At 39.1% G+C, this 15,663-nt stretch overlaps 1 protein-coding gene across 7 annotated transcripts in view; it reads right to left on the bottom strand.

Moving 5' to 3' along the window:
• MAP4K3 (mitogen-activated protein kinase kinase kinase kinase 3) overlaps nt 1-15,663 on the bottom strand; it is an 81,918-nt gene that overhangs the window by 49,418 nt on the left and 16,837 nt on the right. For all 7 annotated transcript variants that reach the window (XM_021389865.1, XM_021389864.1, XM_021389863.1 and 4 more), the window contains exons 4-12: nt 14,395-14,459; nt 12,287-12,342; nt 9,995-10,042; nt 7,791-7,833; nt 7,048-7,120; nt 4,283-4,414; nt 1,789-1,851; nt 1,633-1,714; nt 1,404-1,514 (exon numbers count right to left, since the gene is read on the bottom strand). In XM_021389865.1, coding sequence (XP_021245540.1) covers nt 1,404-1,514; nt 1,633-1,714; nt 1,789-1,851; nt 4,283-4,414; nt 7,048-7,120; nt 7,791-7,833; nt 9,995-10,042; nt 12,287-12,342; nt 14,395-14,459 — 673 coding nt within the window. The remainder of the gene's footprint in view (nt 1-1,403; nt 1,515-1,632; nt 1,715-1,788; nt 1,852-4,282; nt 4,415-7,047; nt 7,121-7,790; nt 7,834-9,994; nt 10,043-12,286; nt 12,343-14,394; nt 14,460-15,663) is intronic.

Here is a 15,663-nt window from a genome sequence, read left to right on the forward strand (position 1 = left end):
TCAACCCACCTAGTTCCTTCAAAATGATGAAAATCGGCACCATCTCTGATTACTGCTGTGAGATTCTTTATTATTTTCCCCCAGAAAAGGCACAGTTTCTTCCTGATACCAGGCTTCATTATGCAATAACTGATAAGTAATATATTGCACAAAATAAGAGGCTTCTTAAAGCAAAGTCAGAAGGGACATAAGAGCGAATACTAATTTGAAAGCTGCAGATAACTGCCAGTAAGATGTCTACGGAGTCACTTCAGTACACAAAGTGAAGAGACTCCCCATGTGACTGGCCCAAAATGAAGGGTGAGATTCTTACTGAAAAATATGCCTTCCTCTCCTTCCTCACTCATTTAGAAAGTACTTAAACACACTGCTCTCCACAACAGATTTCACCTTCACTTCTTTCCACAATCATTCACTTCAACTTCTAAGGAAGAACAAAACAGACTAAGTTTGTGACACCTTGTCCTTGATGTTCTAGAAAATACTAAAGCTCATTTAACTTTTAAAAGCTGAAAATGAGTATATTAAAGTTAGATGCTTCTTTTAAGCCTATTTTCATTTGAAGGCATTTTATAGTAGTTTAACTACAATAGGAAAAAAAATCCAAAACCACATAACGCACACAAAACACAAGTATGTAATTAATGAGTCAGTGGCATTTGTGTCAAAAGAATTTCTTTTCCCTGAAAGAGATAATCAATTAAGGTACTGTAAACATTAGGAAAGTCTTCAATAACATACAATTAAATATGAAGATAGGATGCAATGTACAAAATATCTGCTTTTTCTAATTTAAGCAACGTTTCAGCCCTGCACTTGCGTAAGCATGCTATCTTTTCCCTGCTGTTAAAGCAGAAAAAAATCAGAGACACAGCCTTTGACAAAATAGTAAGTGAAATCAAGTCTCATATTCTAAGGTAGAAAAGACAATCTGCAAGACACACAGCAAAACACTTGACAAAAACAACCACTGGATCATTCTCGTAAGAAAGTTGTTAAGACAGCAGATTAAGAACTAAATAACAAGTTCTATATGAGTTCAAGAAGGTTTTATGATTGTACTCAGTGAAGATGGCAACAACTCCATGAAGAAACAAAGCAGGACATACGACAAAACTCAGGACTCACATCTTCCACATTTACTTTCATACCACAAATTGGACAACAGTAAATAAAACTAACATTTAAACTCTCTTTGAGCTTCTCCTCCTCAAATACAACAAATTTTGCTAAGTGTCACATAGAACATTTCACAGCAGGGAAACCTGAAGTAAAACAAACTCTTGAGACTTCTGAGATAACAAAACATTCTGTGGTTCAACAAATAATAGTTCATTAGCTAACCATATAGTTTTCTTGGAAAACTAATTCAATCTGATTTTGTAGTTATAACATATTCTTACCTCAGGATCATCATCATCAAAGTCATGGTAAGTGGAATGATCAGGATTATTCATTTTATCCAAAAGTTCAATAGCAAGACTTCGATTTAATGGCTGGGTAACAAAAGGATGCTGAAAGACAGAACAAAGAAAAAGCAGGTTAAAATTCCAAACAGCCATATTAAGTGCATTCCCATTTTATAATTTACAAAAAGGAAAAATGAAAGGAAAAAAAAAAACAGATTTATACCTGTAGTAATTTTTCAGCTGTAGGTCTTTTTTTAGGATTTTTTGTAAGTGCCATTTTCACAAAATGATGGAAACTATTGGACCTGTAAAATGAAGTGGTGAACATTAGTCCAGTGAAATACATGATCATTATCTATTGAAACAGAGAAGTGCTTACCATTTCATTTTGTCCTTTAGTTTAGGAGGCTGGAAGTTGCTTTTTGTCATTAGAAAAAGTGCTCTGAAAGAAAAAAAAAAGAGAGATAGAAATATACATGCACACACACACAAGATTAGTAAAGACATTATTTTGCTGGGAGCAAATCTATCAGTTTAAGAGTAGCTACCAGGACAACACTGCTTATTTACGCACTAAAAAGAGTTGTTAATTGCCATAGCAGGAGGCCTTCCCAAAGTAGAGATGCTTATAAACACCATGTTCAAAGTCTGAAATAAAAAAATTAAGGAGCTTTTACCTAAATTTTGAGGTAAACAAACATTTAAAAAACAATATAGTTAACAGTCGTAGAGGTGGTGCCTGAGTTGCAGTTTTAAATGCTTCAGGTGGCACTGAGTTGGCCCTGTAGTAATAGCAATGTCACTAATCTGGGTCCTTCGCTGTTAGATGACGCAGATTTGGAATGGCATTTATTAGAGGATGATTATGATATAATATAACACAGTTTTGGAATCAGGAAAGCCAAGGCACAGATCAAACTGCACTTGGCAAGGGATGTGAAAAATAACAAGAAGGAATTCTACAGGTACACTAGCCGGAAGAGACAGGCTAAAGAGAGCATATGCCCACCCTCTGATAAATGAAAAGGGAAAACTAGTTGAAACAGACATGGAGAAGGCTGAGATACTTAGTGAGTTCTCTGTCTCAGTTTTCACTGCAAGGGAGGCTTCTCATGTCTGTCACATCACTGAACCTCTAGGTGCGGGCTGAGGGAGCAAAATCCCTCCCACTGTAAGAGAAAAGCAAGTTCGAGACCGCTTCCTGAGACTGCACGTGTACAAGTTTATGGGGCCCCAATGACATGTACCTCAGAATCCTAAAGGTACTGGCTGATATAGCTGCCAGGCCATTCTCCACCATATATGAAAAGTGATGACTGTCAGGTGAAGCCACTGGTGACTGGAAAAAGGGAAACATCACTCCCATTTTTAAGGAAGGGAGAAAAATAGACCCAAAGAACTACAGGCCTCTATGCCTGCGAAGACTGTGGAACAAATCCACCTGGAAGAGATTTTAAGGCACATGAGGGACAACCAGGTGATCCAAGACAGCCAGCACGTCTTCACCAAGGGCAGACTGTGCCTCATCAACCTGGTGCCCTTCTATGATCAAGGGACAGCATCAGTGGCACAAAGAAGGGCAACTGATGTTGTCTACCTAGACTTGTGCAAGGCCTCTTTCATGGCCCAATACCACATCCTTATCTCTAAAATTGAGAGATATGGGTTTGAAGGATGGGCTACTCAGTAGATAAGGAATCGATTGGAAGGCCGCAGCCATTGTGGTCAATAGCTATATGCCCAGGTGGAGGCTGGTCACAAGTGTTGTCCCCTTGGGGTCCATCTTAGGATCAGTGCTCCTCAACATCTTTATCAGTGACAAAGGTGATGAGATCGAGTGCTCTCACAGCGAATTTGCAGATGACATCAAGCTGAATGGTGCAGCTGACACAACAGAAGGAAGGGATGCCATCCAGTGGGACCCGAACAAGCTCTAAAGGTGGGCCCATGGGAACCTAATGAATTTCAACAAGGCCAAGAGCACAGTGCTGCACCTGGGTTGGGGAAATACCAGCTATGTTTACATTCTGGGAGAAGAACTCACTAAGAACAGCCCTGCCAAGAAGGACTTAAGGGTCCTGGTAGATGAAACACTTAATGTGAGCCAGCACTGTGCACTTGCAATCTGGAAAGCCAACATCATCATCCTTGGCAGCATCAAAAGAGGGGTGGCACCAGGGCAAGGGAGGGGACTGTCCCTCTCTGCTCAGCCCTTGTGAGGCCCCATCTCGAGTACTGCATCCAGGCATAGAGTCTCCAGCAAAAGAAAAATGTGGAGTTGTTGGAGTGGGTCCAGAGGGCCATGAAGGTGCTCAGAGGGCTGGAGCACTTCTCGTATGAATAAAGGCTGAGGGAGCTGAGCTTGTTCATCCTGAAGAACAGAAGGCTCTGAAGGGACCTCAATGCAGCCTTCCGAATACTTAATGAGAGCTTACAGGACTGAGACTGACTTCGTTTTTTCACACAGTCTGATAGTGATAAGACAAGGGTGATTTTTTTTTTTTTTTTAAACCTAAAAGAGGGGAGATTTATCTTACATGTCACTGCAAATTTTTAAATGAGAGACTGGTGAGGTGCTGGCAGAAGCTGCCATGAGAAGCTGTGGATGCCTTATCCCTGGAGGTGCTGAAGGCAGGGTTAGATAGGGCCCTGGGCAGCCTGAGCTGGCTCCTGATTTAATGGTTGGCAACTCCGCCCATGTCAGGGAGGACAGAACTAGGGGATCTCTGAGGTCACTTCCAACTCAGGCCGTTCTATGATTCTCTAAACATCCCTGCAGTAGCCCCAGACACCACAAGTATACAGAGCCAACTATTCCAAATGAATTATTTACAAAGCTGTATTTATACAACAAACTTTAACCCCTTACTAACCTCATTGGATGCAGGTCAAACATTGGAGGCTGAAGTTCAGCAAGCTCTATTGCAGTTATTCCAACTGCCCACAGATCACAGAGTTGGTTATAGCCACCTTTTCTTTCTACTGCAGCAACTTCTGGTGCCATCCTACACAGTAGAAGATATTTTATGTAAGATACACTTCTCATCACAAATCAAACATTCTTCTGTATGCAGTCATTTACTTTTAATTTCTCAACAGATCTCAATATGCTACATATACATTTCTATGTGCTTGTGTGCATATATATGCATGCATACAAATGCATATACATATACACACTCGTATATGTGTGCATGTAAAAAAGCATATAATGTATACATTTCTTGATTTTAAACTTCAAAAATTTAGCCTGTAGACCACAAAATTTAGAAAGTAACAGGTTTTTCCCTAGTTCTCTTCCTTTTCAATGAATAAACATTGCAGCACTTGTGTATTCAGCTGAGAGTAGCAATAAGTAAATAATTTCCAAGTTAGAAATCCTTCTTCCCTGTAGCGAGCATGCAGTTTTCCTCTATCATCTCCCTGTAAGTAAATAGGAAGGAAGTGGATGAAACCAATCTGCCTTGTACTTCTGCAGGAAAACAAGGAATCTCTGGACCACCAAACAGCTTAGGGTGTAATTATTCAGCAAGAACAAAATGCCAAGAGTATCCAAATACACACATTGCCACAGAAAGTCACCAGTTGACTTGCAAGAGAAGTATTCTAACAAAAAATGCAACAAAATGACAGCTTTTTTTTCTTCTGGACACATGAGACCTGTCAGTTTGGCACAGAGCACTCCTTGTTTGCGGTATCTGCCTCACTGTAGTATCAGTAGACCTTTTTTTAAGTTTACAAAGCAACTTCAGATCCTCAGGTGAAAAAAATTAACATCATTTACACAAAGAAGAATACCTAAATGAAGTGATTCACTAGGAATTGCTGCATGTTTTGGATTGCCAAAGAAATTCTGCATCTGACTGTCCTATACAGCCGTATCAAATGCCAAAAGCGCTCAAGTTTTTAAGCTTTGAACTTCGCTAACCCAAATCACCTGAAAAGGATCAATGGAATAGGACACACAACTCAAAATAGGCAGGACAGAGGAATGTAACTTAATGAGCGCTACAGTAAAGCATCCCAAATGATGCATTATTTAAACACAGATATCCTTAACTGTACATCTGAGGATGACATCAGATTTGGTGGTACAAATGTGAAATATTTACATAAACTTTCATGTAGAACTCATAGAAAAAACAACAGTAAATCAAAAAAAGATACTAAAGGTGGAATGAATTACCAACACAGAGGAGAAACACGCACTAACTTTAGAAAGACACAGAAGAGAAGGAATGCAAGGGTAAATAGTGAGGTTACTAGAACTGACGACACTGCACAGAGGTTTTGCCTTTCACTTCTCCCCCATCCCACCACCACATCCTTCCCTGCTCAGACACCTTTAAGGATCACTCAAATGTTCACACTGATTACAACTTCTTTACAGTCTGAACAGTTTTCCTTACTTACTTCTACTCCCAAATCTGATAAGACTTGCTACTGAAAATTGATGCATTTTGCAAGTATGTAACTGATGTAATGCTTTAATAATTATTGTTTAAGGTTGCGGCATGTCATTTGAGAACCCTGGTGCAATTTGGAAGTTACACAGTCATACAGGCCAGGACTCAAGCCACCCAGACATCTTACTCAGGAAACAGAGCAACAAATCAGTTACACAATCATGACCGATGGGTGTTTGTGCTACTCAGAAAAGGAAGTGAATCTGTGCCTTGGCGTGACTTATACTACAGAAAAATGCTAAAAACGCTGTGCTTGAATCTATTTCAAAGACCAAATATTTGAACACAGCTTTTTACCATCCATACGTTTTCCTTGTGTATCCTACGCTGCCACGTAAGAGAATTCTGAGTATCTTTCTAGGAAACATATAAAACTGCTATTTTACAGTGAAGAATATGCATTGTGTACTTCAAAAGCAAAAAGGGAACAATCACTTTCAGTACAAAGAAAGAAGAAAATAAAAAGCTGAACTTTAGAAAAGATAAATTACACAAACTAGTTTAGTGATGGAAGAATATCTTTATATAAAGATAAATATAAATATATATGTGAAAAGATATATATAAAGATAAAAATATCTTTAAATAATATCTAAATATCTTTATATAAAGATATACTTCCATCAGTATATAATACTACAGAATCTTAATTTTGTATTCAGTCTTTTTTTTGCTTTAGTTTTTGCTTGAAAACAACAAAGAAAAACATGGCTTAGAGAAATCATTTCACAATCAGCAAAAGAATCCACGAAGACAAACAAATGAAACTCGTTATCAGCTGAAGAGTTACAGAAAAGACTTGTTTGGGGTAGAAGGGAAGAAATGGAAGAGACCAAAATGGGAATTGGGAAGGAAAAAAAAAAAAAAAAAATCAAGATCACAGTTAAAAACATAAAACCACAGACAGACAAAATCAAGACTAAACTGCAATCCATTAGTCAACAGTAATAGCAGCACACAGATGAGGTTTCAATGTTTCAGAGCATTTGAACGATTTCATCAATGGTCAGCTACATCAGGATATAGCATTAAAAAAAAGACACAACCCCATGAACATTACAGTTTTTAGTGATTAGTCTACGCAGAAAGTTTGTAGCATGATGTTAACATACATTTTTCAGCAGCATGATGTATGCTACATACATATTGATGACAAAGCAAAACACAGTTACCAATATGGAGTGCCAATGAACGATTTCCTTTTGGCAATTGTAGCTGTTATCTGCGCGGATACTCCAAAATCAGCTATAAAAAACAAAGATCATTAAGAACTTCTGAAGTAACTCAGTTTTTAAGGACGTGACAGTTTGATTTCTTCACTGTATGAGTTTCCTAAAAATACTGGAAAATAATTAACAAAAAAATAAATAACCAAAGCAAATAATGGAAAACTTGATGAATCTCAGCTACTTTTGATTAATCCCTCTCAGTTGCCTACCAAACATGGAGGCTGCACACAAACATGCCTCCGTCGTTAGGGCAAGAAACCAAAACAATAGCACAGAAATTCTAACTACAAGCATTCCTTTAATAAGACAAAATAAATCACTTACTTAATATCATCTAAGGGGTTGTTTCAGGCTGTTTTTAAAGGTATCTTTCACATTTAAGAACATTTAAGAAATGTAAATGGTACATTTAAGAAAAGTTTTTGAAAACGTTTGATTTGACTTTCACCTCATCCTTGCAACATCAGAAAGTTTTATCTCAGTGTTGCAAAACAAGACTCCAGTCACTCCCTAAGACAATAATTTGGTGCTGCTGAGTTAGATCTTACCAACAAGGGAAAAAGAATTCTGACATTGGCTAATTCCTCACATAATGAACCCTTACGTAATTAAACAAAATCAGCAAGGTTTTGTTCTCAGTCTACACACAATTTACAGTGTTATTAGGAGATTGTTTATTAACTTACCTAACTTTACATGTCCATTGTCCGTTAAAAGAATGTTTGCTCCCTTAAAAAAAGAAGTGTACTTGAATTAAAACATGCAGATTTTTCTGATGCTATACTAAAACCAATCTTTATGTAATATCTGACGGCAAATTAGCAGTGAAAAGATAAAATAAGGATTGTGCATTTGAGAAATCTGTAGCATTAACAAGGAGATGTCTGTGAAATTAGTAACTTGCCATTCTGTTACATAAAGGAACTCAGATACGCAGTATTCCTCATGAATTTTAAGTTTAGTACAGTATTACAAAGTTCCCCATTGTACACAAAACCCTCTCAAAGAGCAGAATTACGATGATTTGCTTATGAAGATGAATTCTTACTTTCTTTTTTCTATTTACACTGACTGAAAGGAAATAGGAACTCTAAAGGTCACAACGGAAGTAATTTGATTTTCTTTTCATACGCCGGAGCTGGTTTTGTCTCCTTTCAGGGCCACGACAATTATAGCCCTCAGGACCTCCCTTGATATTCCAATGTTTAACAAAACTATTTCCATCTTTATGCAGCAGAGATTCCGTTAGTGCTCCCTCTGAAGAGCACAGTGCTGCGTGGCTACATGCACCACTTCAAGAAGCAGCTCAATAACCAAAGCTGAATCCAAGCCATAGCTGGAACCATGAAAATACCACAAGAAAGAACTGGGAGCAAACCTGCTCCAAAGAAGGCAAGCAGCTCCAGGCAGTACCAAGCAAAGGCAGGAGCTGACCGAACACACAGCAGAGCAGCGCTACAGCCACCAGCCTGGCCCACAAACCGAGCACAAAGGCAGCACACGGGGCTCTCAGAGCAGCGGTGTTCGCACAGGTAGGGGGTTGCATAGAGAACAAGTCAGGCCTGCAGTCACACTCCAGCTACAAAGCTTACTTTGGCAAATGCTGCACAAGTACAGTTAATGGCCCTCACGAATGGAGCTGGGTAAATAGTGCAACGGCCCAGTTAACATGCTCTTGACCTTGTTCACCTTTCAAGACTACCAGGACAGATACACTACATACATAACTTAGCTACTGAGGGAAGCAAACGTAATGTCAGTCAGAAGAGCTGCAGATGAAGGTAGTATTTTTCCATGCTCATGTTCATGTGTTCTTTTATTTTTAAAAAAACCCACACACCTCAATGTTTTCATCAGCACAGTTCTGTTTAGAAATGAGTATCTATGCACTGCAGCCTTACAAGCATCATTTCTCATCCTATCAAGTACGATGAAAAATGTTCAAGTTCAGTGTCCAAATGAATCTCTCATTCAGAAATTACTTTCCTGGTGGCACAAAACCCAAGTAACCTCCTGCAGACAACAAGGATGACTTGGAGTTCACCCGTACTAAAGCACCTACAGTTGAAGCTACTACGTATTACTGCGTCCCTAATTAGAAAGAAACACAAAAGCTAGATAAACAAAAACACATGCACAACACAAAGGAATACAGTAATCTGCTGACATATTTCCAGGAAGGTAGCTTGCCAAATGAAAGCTGGAATCTGAGCAGGGAACAGTTTGGAAATGCAAACAGTAGGTAATAAAACTCCAGGGACAAAAAGTCAACAGGAAGTATCAGAAGGAAACTATTAACAGGGAGTATAATGGTATGAGCAAGCCACCTTTGATACAGCTTTGCTGAGATGAAGTTTTAAGGAAGTTGGTGCTAAGAGCCTGATTTGTGGGGCTCTCTAATTTTAGTATGTGCAGGAGGAGACAAGTAGTCTATAAGGAGCACGAGAAACAGCAGCCACTGCCCTGCAATCTGCTCACCAAGAAAAGAAGCAAGAAGCCAAGCAACAGCTCTGTTTACTTGCTGGTTCAGTCAGAAGGGTACGTCAAGCTTCTCAGAAAGGTGTGGGAAAGACCAAGCCTTTCCTTCTGCACAGAACGCATCCTGTCAGGTATCTGAACACAAGCTGTACTGGACAGCAGCTGATGATGAAATTCCACTGCACTGATCAAAATAAGTGTGTGGCTCCAATTAAAAGAACAGATTATTTCCATGCACTTTAAAAGCTGGATTTTTTTCTTCTGGTGGGCAGAAAACATTATTCTAATAAGCAGAAAAACCTTACATATTTAGGAAGCATCCCCAAAACTGTAGCGTAACAGTAAAGACCCTTATGAGATAATGATGCAGATTATCCTAAAAACACCAAAACTCCATTCCGTTTTTACTCACCTTTATGTCTCTGTGCATTTTTCCTTTACTGTGCAGGTAATATAGCCCCTGCAAAAAAAAAACCAATTAATTTAGTCCAATATTTTTTAATTTAATATGCATTTCCTATTTAATTAACAGACTTATTTAGTGTAAATTTTTCAGTCATCTAAATGACTTTCTGATTGAAGAACATTCTTTTATTTCAGTGACTCTTAAATGCACTTGCAAATTCCATATATATAGTAGCATAACATCTAAAAGCAGGGGTGGAATGGAGGAATACCAGTCACCATCAATCTATTGATAGGAAAGAATTTTCTGGTTAAGTTTTCCTCTGGACATGTTAACTGTCACCTTTTTAGAGCAAGTTAATTACTTTAAATTGCCTAACGGTATTCTATTCAGCAGTCTGATCACCAGATACCAAGCTCAGAGATCACCTGTGCCATTACAGGCCTCAACTAACTCTAGAAGCACGCTAGCAGGCAGCTCCTCGGGGCTAATGCTGCGGTTCAACTTTAAGTCATGCATTTCTGCAGGCAGGAATGGCACTGAAGCATTTTAGGACTCAGTGCCTCAACACGAGATCTGAAATAATACCATGAAGTCAAATCCTCACATGAGGAATCACAGAGCACACCACTTTTGACGCTCTGGGCTTATCTCTAAAATCCTCTTTCATGGGCAAGCAGCTGGTAAACATCTGCAGCATTTTGTGATCATCAGCCTCTGTAACGATTACATTTCACTGGAGATACCCATGTCAAGACAATTTTTTTTTTTTTTTTTTTTTTTTAAACTCCCACTTAGCTCATGCAAGACATCACATGGTTGATTTCAAAACCCATATAAGGATTATTTTCAATTATGAGCATTTTCATGGATGCTCATAAATATATCAACAGGAAAAATTGGGAAACGCTAGCTTGAGATTTTCAAGTGAAATTTTCAAGATTTTCTTTGTATAGATTGACAACAGTACCACTGAAAATGCAGTTTGGGGCTTTTTTTTTTGTCAATTCAGGAAAATCCAAATGCAATATAAAAGTACTAATTAATGGTGAAATCCAACTCCTTGAAGGGCTCAGTGATGTTTTAGCACAGGTTCTCTGGGGCAAATGGCTGAAGGTACCCAGATAGATCAACGGACTTTGTGCATCCTCACTGCAGGGATGTATGCATACCTAAAATTGGACTCAATTTGCTTTTGGTAGAGAGTGCAGTTGAAGCACTGACCCCACCATTACAACAACTGGCATTACCTAGAAGTGTCCCACATATGCTCTTCACATTTACATCTCGAGATGTCAACAGCACAAAAAAAAGCACGATACCTCTTCACTTTTACCACTGCCCACTAAGAATCTCAGGGTATCATTTTCAAAACTGAATGCCTGGAGGAAGGTCCATATTTACAGTATCTACAGATTCAGAATCAGTATCACTGATTCCAACCAGAACTGATAGCAACCATTTTTGGGGGTTTTTCTGACCACTTAATGGGTTTTTACATATGGACCTCCAAATATAACTCCAGGTATTTAAGGTTCGAAAAACAAAACACTCCCACATACTATTTAAGTCAAGACTTCACTGCAAGAAGATGTCACGTTCTGGAAGTCAGAAGAAAGCAGTCTCTGGCACAGTGTAGAGAAACGGTCAGTGGCATGCAACAGAGCTGGCTCAGGGACAGAGCTATCTTGAGCGTGAGAGGCTCTCAACTAATGGCATTCAAGAGCTCTGCATTCAGTGGAAGCCAAGAGCTGCTCTCTGACATGGAACCAAGACATAAAACAAACAAAAAAAAAGCTGGTTCTCGTGACGTTTTACTGGTGAGCTAGATGCTTAACTTAAGAAAGAAATATAAAAGTTAACGTAACCATAAGGAGAGGCTGAAGACCATAATTAGAACACCTTGACTATACAAGTTTCTTTTCCCCCTTGTTGGCACATACCTATCAGATGCGCAAAACTGAGTCTTAAAATTTTCCTTCACACTTGTAATAACTAACTTGCATCACATATACAAACAAATAAATAAACCGTTTTTTATCCCTCTTAAAACAAACAAAAAAACAGCAGAGAGTAGATGACAGTTTTCCTCAAATAATCGAGGATCATTCAGGGTCACATAATTAAACAAACCAGTTCTAGGCTGTAACAGGACTTCCTCAGCAGGGAAAATTGCTAAGTGCTCCAAACACTGCACTTTCATGACATGACATGTATTTGTAGCTTTTACTTTTAGCTTTTAATGATTTTACATTACAGTTAAATGTATATAACCACAAGAACCTTAGAGTACACTACCTGTAGTGTTTCTCTGCTAACGTAGGCAATCTGCTGTTCTGAAAGTGGTCCAGTCACTGAAATGGAAAAAAACCCTCAAAATCAGGTAAGATATTGTCCTTTCCAAACCTATACCTCACTTTATTTCCTCTAACATTGAGAGGATCTTATTTCAGTAGAATCACCCAGTGAACATACTTAAATTTCCCCCAGATGGAACATCACAAGTACTACCAAAAGGTTTTCAAATTCAAAAATTATCTAGTCCCATTGGAATGGAAATTGCTCGCTTTCCAGATATGTTAATCTCAAAGCAGACAGGAGGAAGGAAAAAAAAAAAAAACCACCACAAAAAATATTCTATAACAACAGAAGCAGTGATTTAAGTACAACTCTTCCCCCTGCACGAATCTGCCGTGTCCTGGACTTCAAAGCCCCTTCGAGCTCTGCCCCTTCTAACCTGTTCTCTGCCCCCTGCAGCCACACGACCTGCTGCCTGAAGCTCCTCTGCCCTTTCTCCACATGCTCCGCCAGCGCTGTTGCTCCTGCCACAGCAGGCACCTTTTCACATCCTCTCCCTCTGAGCAGTCTCTGCAGCTACACAAGTGTCATCCCCTCCCTCTAGGGTCCCACCTCACTCAAGTCTCTTAAAACAACTACATTTGGAACACATATGCAGAACAAACACCGAACCATAAGCAAGGAACGGCTCGCGACTCATCCTCAGTCACTTGACTTTGATCCTGAAATTAAAGGTTTTATGACCAGACATGCAGTCTTTGTTGTTTTGGGTAAAACCTGAGAAGCTTGTAAACAGAACGGTTGGATGGGGTTTCACATTGGAGTAGGGAGTTAAAAATTAAGTAAGAATTGAGCATTAAACTACAGTTTCTTCAAAACCCGTGCTTATTTTGAGAAACTGATACTGAGCTAACTTAAATGATTATTTTACTTCAGATTTAATTGCTGAGGGCTATGGTTCAATTCGTGTAAGAATTTAGTAATGTAATTAAGACCAGAAAAGAACCTTTCACTCTAGCTGCTACTGGCAGAGAAGTCAAAAAATCAGCTGTGACAGGAAGCAGCAGTATGACATCTGTTCAGGCATTTAAGCCACATGAGCTCATTTCCTACTCTACAGGTGTTCCAAAAAACAAAGCCTATCAGGCACCATGCTCTGATCAACACTGGTGAAGATGTGAGGGATCAACAAGAACAGGCTCAAATGACTGCAATGTGAACACGGTGTGAATTTGTGAATTGCTGCCTCGTTTTAATTGCACCCAAGTTAAATGTAAAAAACACATGCAAGCTGTTATGTACATGAGAAGGATGTGAGGAACCTAACATGGAAAATCTTCAACATTTAGAATCTGGATGGATTTCCTGTCTGAAAAACATCATCTCCCAATCACAGAGCTGTTACATGCTTGTAGCATAGTCATTTCCTAAGCAAGCCTCACTGCCAGGGCAATAAAAAACTCTCAAAACTGACTTGGTCAAAACCCAGCGATCAGTTGTCTAATCTTGACAGTATGCAACAGAACTACATACATTCCTTGTTTATTCGACCACTCAGTGCACTTAGGCCTAAAGCAAACATGTAGGCCACCTTTGCTTTTCACGTGCCATGCAATGAAAAGGCCTTTGGGGCACTACTGAATTACTAACATACAGAAGGTCACTTCTTACAAAAGACAAGAACATCCGTGCTCATCAGTCTGTTTATCTAGGTATCTGTAGGCCGTGGTATTGATTATATTAAAGCAAAGTTCAAAAGCTCAAAAATGAAATGACTATGAAGACAACACACTGGGATACAAGTTTTTTTTTTTAACTATATAATATTGTCCAATTTTACAGTCTTAGGAAAGCAGTGATCAGTATATGAACTGATGAAGGAAGGAAACAATTTCTGTTACTCCACCCTGCTACAGTTCATTGTGTTTCAAAAAAGAGAAAAACAACCTATTACATAAATACTTAAATAAGCTAAAGTTGACCTTCAGTGGATTATTATGGATACTAAATTTAAGATTCGTCCTCTTTGATTCCAAAACACTGTAATCATCTCCATTTTCTTAAAACAAGCTTTACTTAGCTTTTAAGGAATTATGGTCTTGACGTACCATGATAAATATCCTGTAGAGAGCCACCTCCACAAAACTCCATGCAGATCCATAGCTTGTCACGTCTAAAAAGTGAACAAAACCATTCATTACCTGTCAGATTTTACGGATACGGTTCAAATATGTCAGAAGATTCAAGCATCATAAAGCACAACACTACGAGCTCTGTATTATGAGAAGAGCTAAAATTATTTAATCATTATGTGATAATTCACTGTCAGAATAACTAACGAAATAACAAAAAATTCCAGCATTTATTAGAGCAATAGAAATATGTGCAGAAAACACTGGCTGAAGATGTACTATGAAAATGAAAGGTTTTTACTGAGGGTAGAGAAAATACAGTGGGTTCTTATTTCTTCCCAATTTTCCCTTCTCCTCCATATCTTTCAAAGCAGAACAATTAAAAAAAAAAACAACAAAGAAACAAAGCGAAGAAACAAACCCAGAATGCAGAAAAGCCCTAGAGACATCTTTCAACTCCATTTCTTTCACAACAAAGGGAGTGAAACTACCGCTACAGTCAAAGCTGGGCAGAGTGGAGCCCGAGCTGAGGCTAAGTGACTACTCAGACGCCTTTTCCCTTGAAAACACCTGTGGATATATTTGGTGGCAGTGGCACTCGGTAGCTCTTTCATTTCTCTGACAGAGGGAATGAATTCAGTTTGATTCACTGTACCACAGTAAAAGAAAGGTGCCTTCTAAGAACAGACAACAGACTGAAGGATTCAAAGGAACAGCAGAGTACAAAAGGTATAGTTATGGTTTTCATCTTCTATTTTCACTTAGTAATTTTCACCGGTAAGACAGATGTCACAACTGCAGATGCAGTGAGGCACTTTGTAGAGCAGAAAATCTGGGACACACCTGGTCATTCCTGGCAGTCAAAACACACAGGAGAGAAAAATCACACTCAGCCACCTCAGGGCAGATTGAGACACAAGACAACCAAAGGGAAGACTGGCGACTGTTCTGCAGCTTGCTTATGACCCCTGGTCTGGGGTTTGCTGCGTTCATAAGGCTTTGTGAGAATAGCTGAGACACTCCTGTGGGCAACGCCAGTGCTCTTGGAAGCTTTTTGCAAGGCCATGACTTTATTCCCTGCCCTTCCAAGTTGCTTGTATTTCCCACCAGCAGCTAACAGCCAAAACAGGCCCTGTTCCAAATCTTTTATGAATCTCCTCCTTCTACATGCCCATCCTCCACATGCTCCTCAACACAGTGCCCACGGTGATTCTACTAGTGATAGGAAAGGCATTGCTCAGGTGT

The sequence above is a fragment of the Numida meleagris genome, chromosome 3, assembly GCF_002078875.1.
Source record: "Numida meleagris isolate 19003 breed g44 Domestic line chromosome 3, NumMel1.0, whole genome shotgun sequence".
NCBI classification, from domain to species: Eukaryota; Metazoa; Chordata; class Aves; order Galliformes; family Numididae; genus Numida; species Numida meleagris.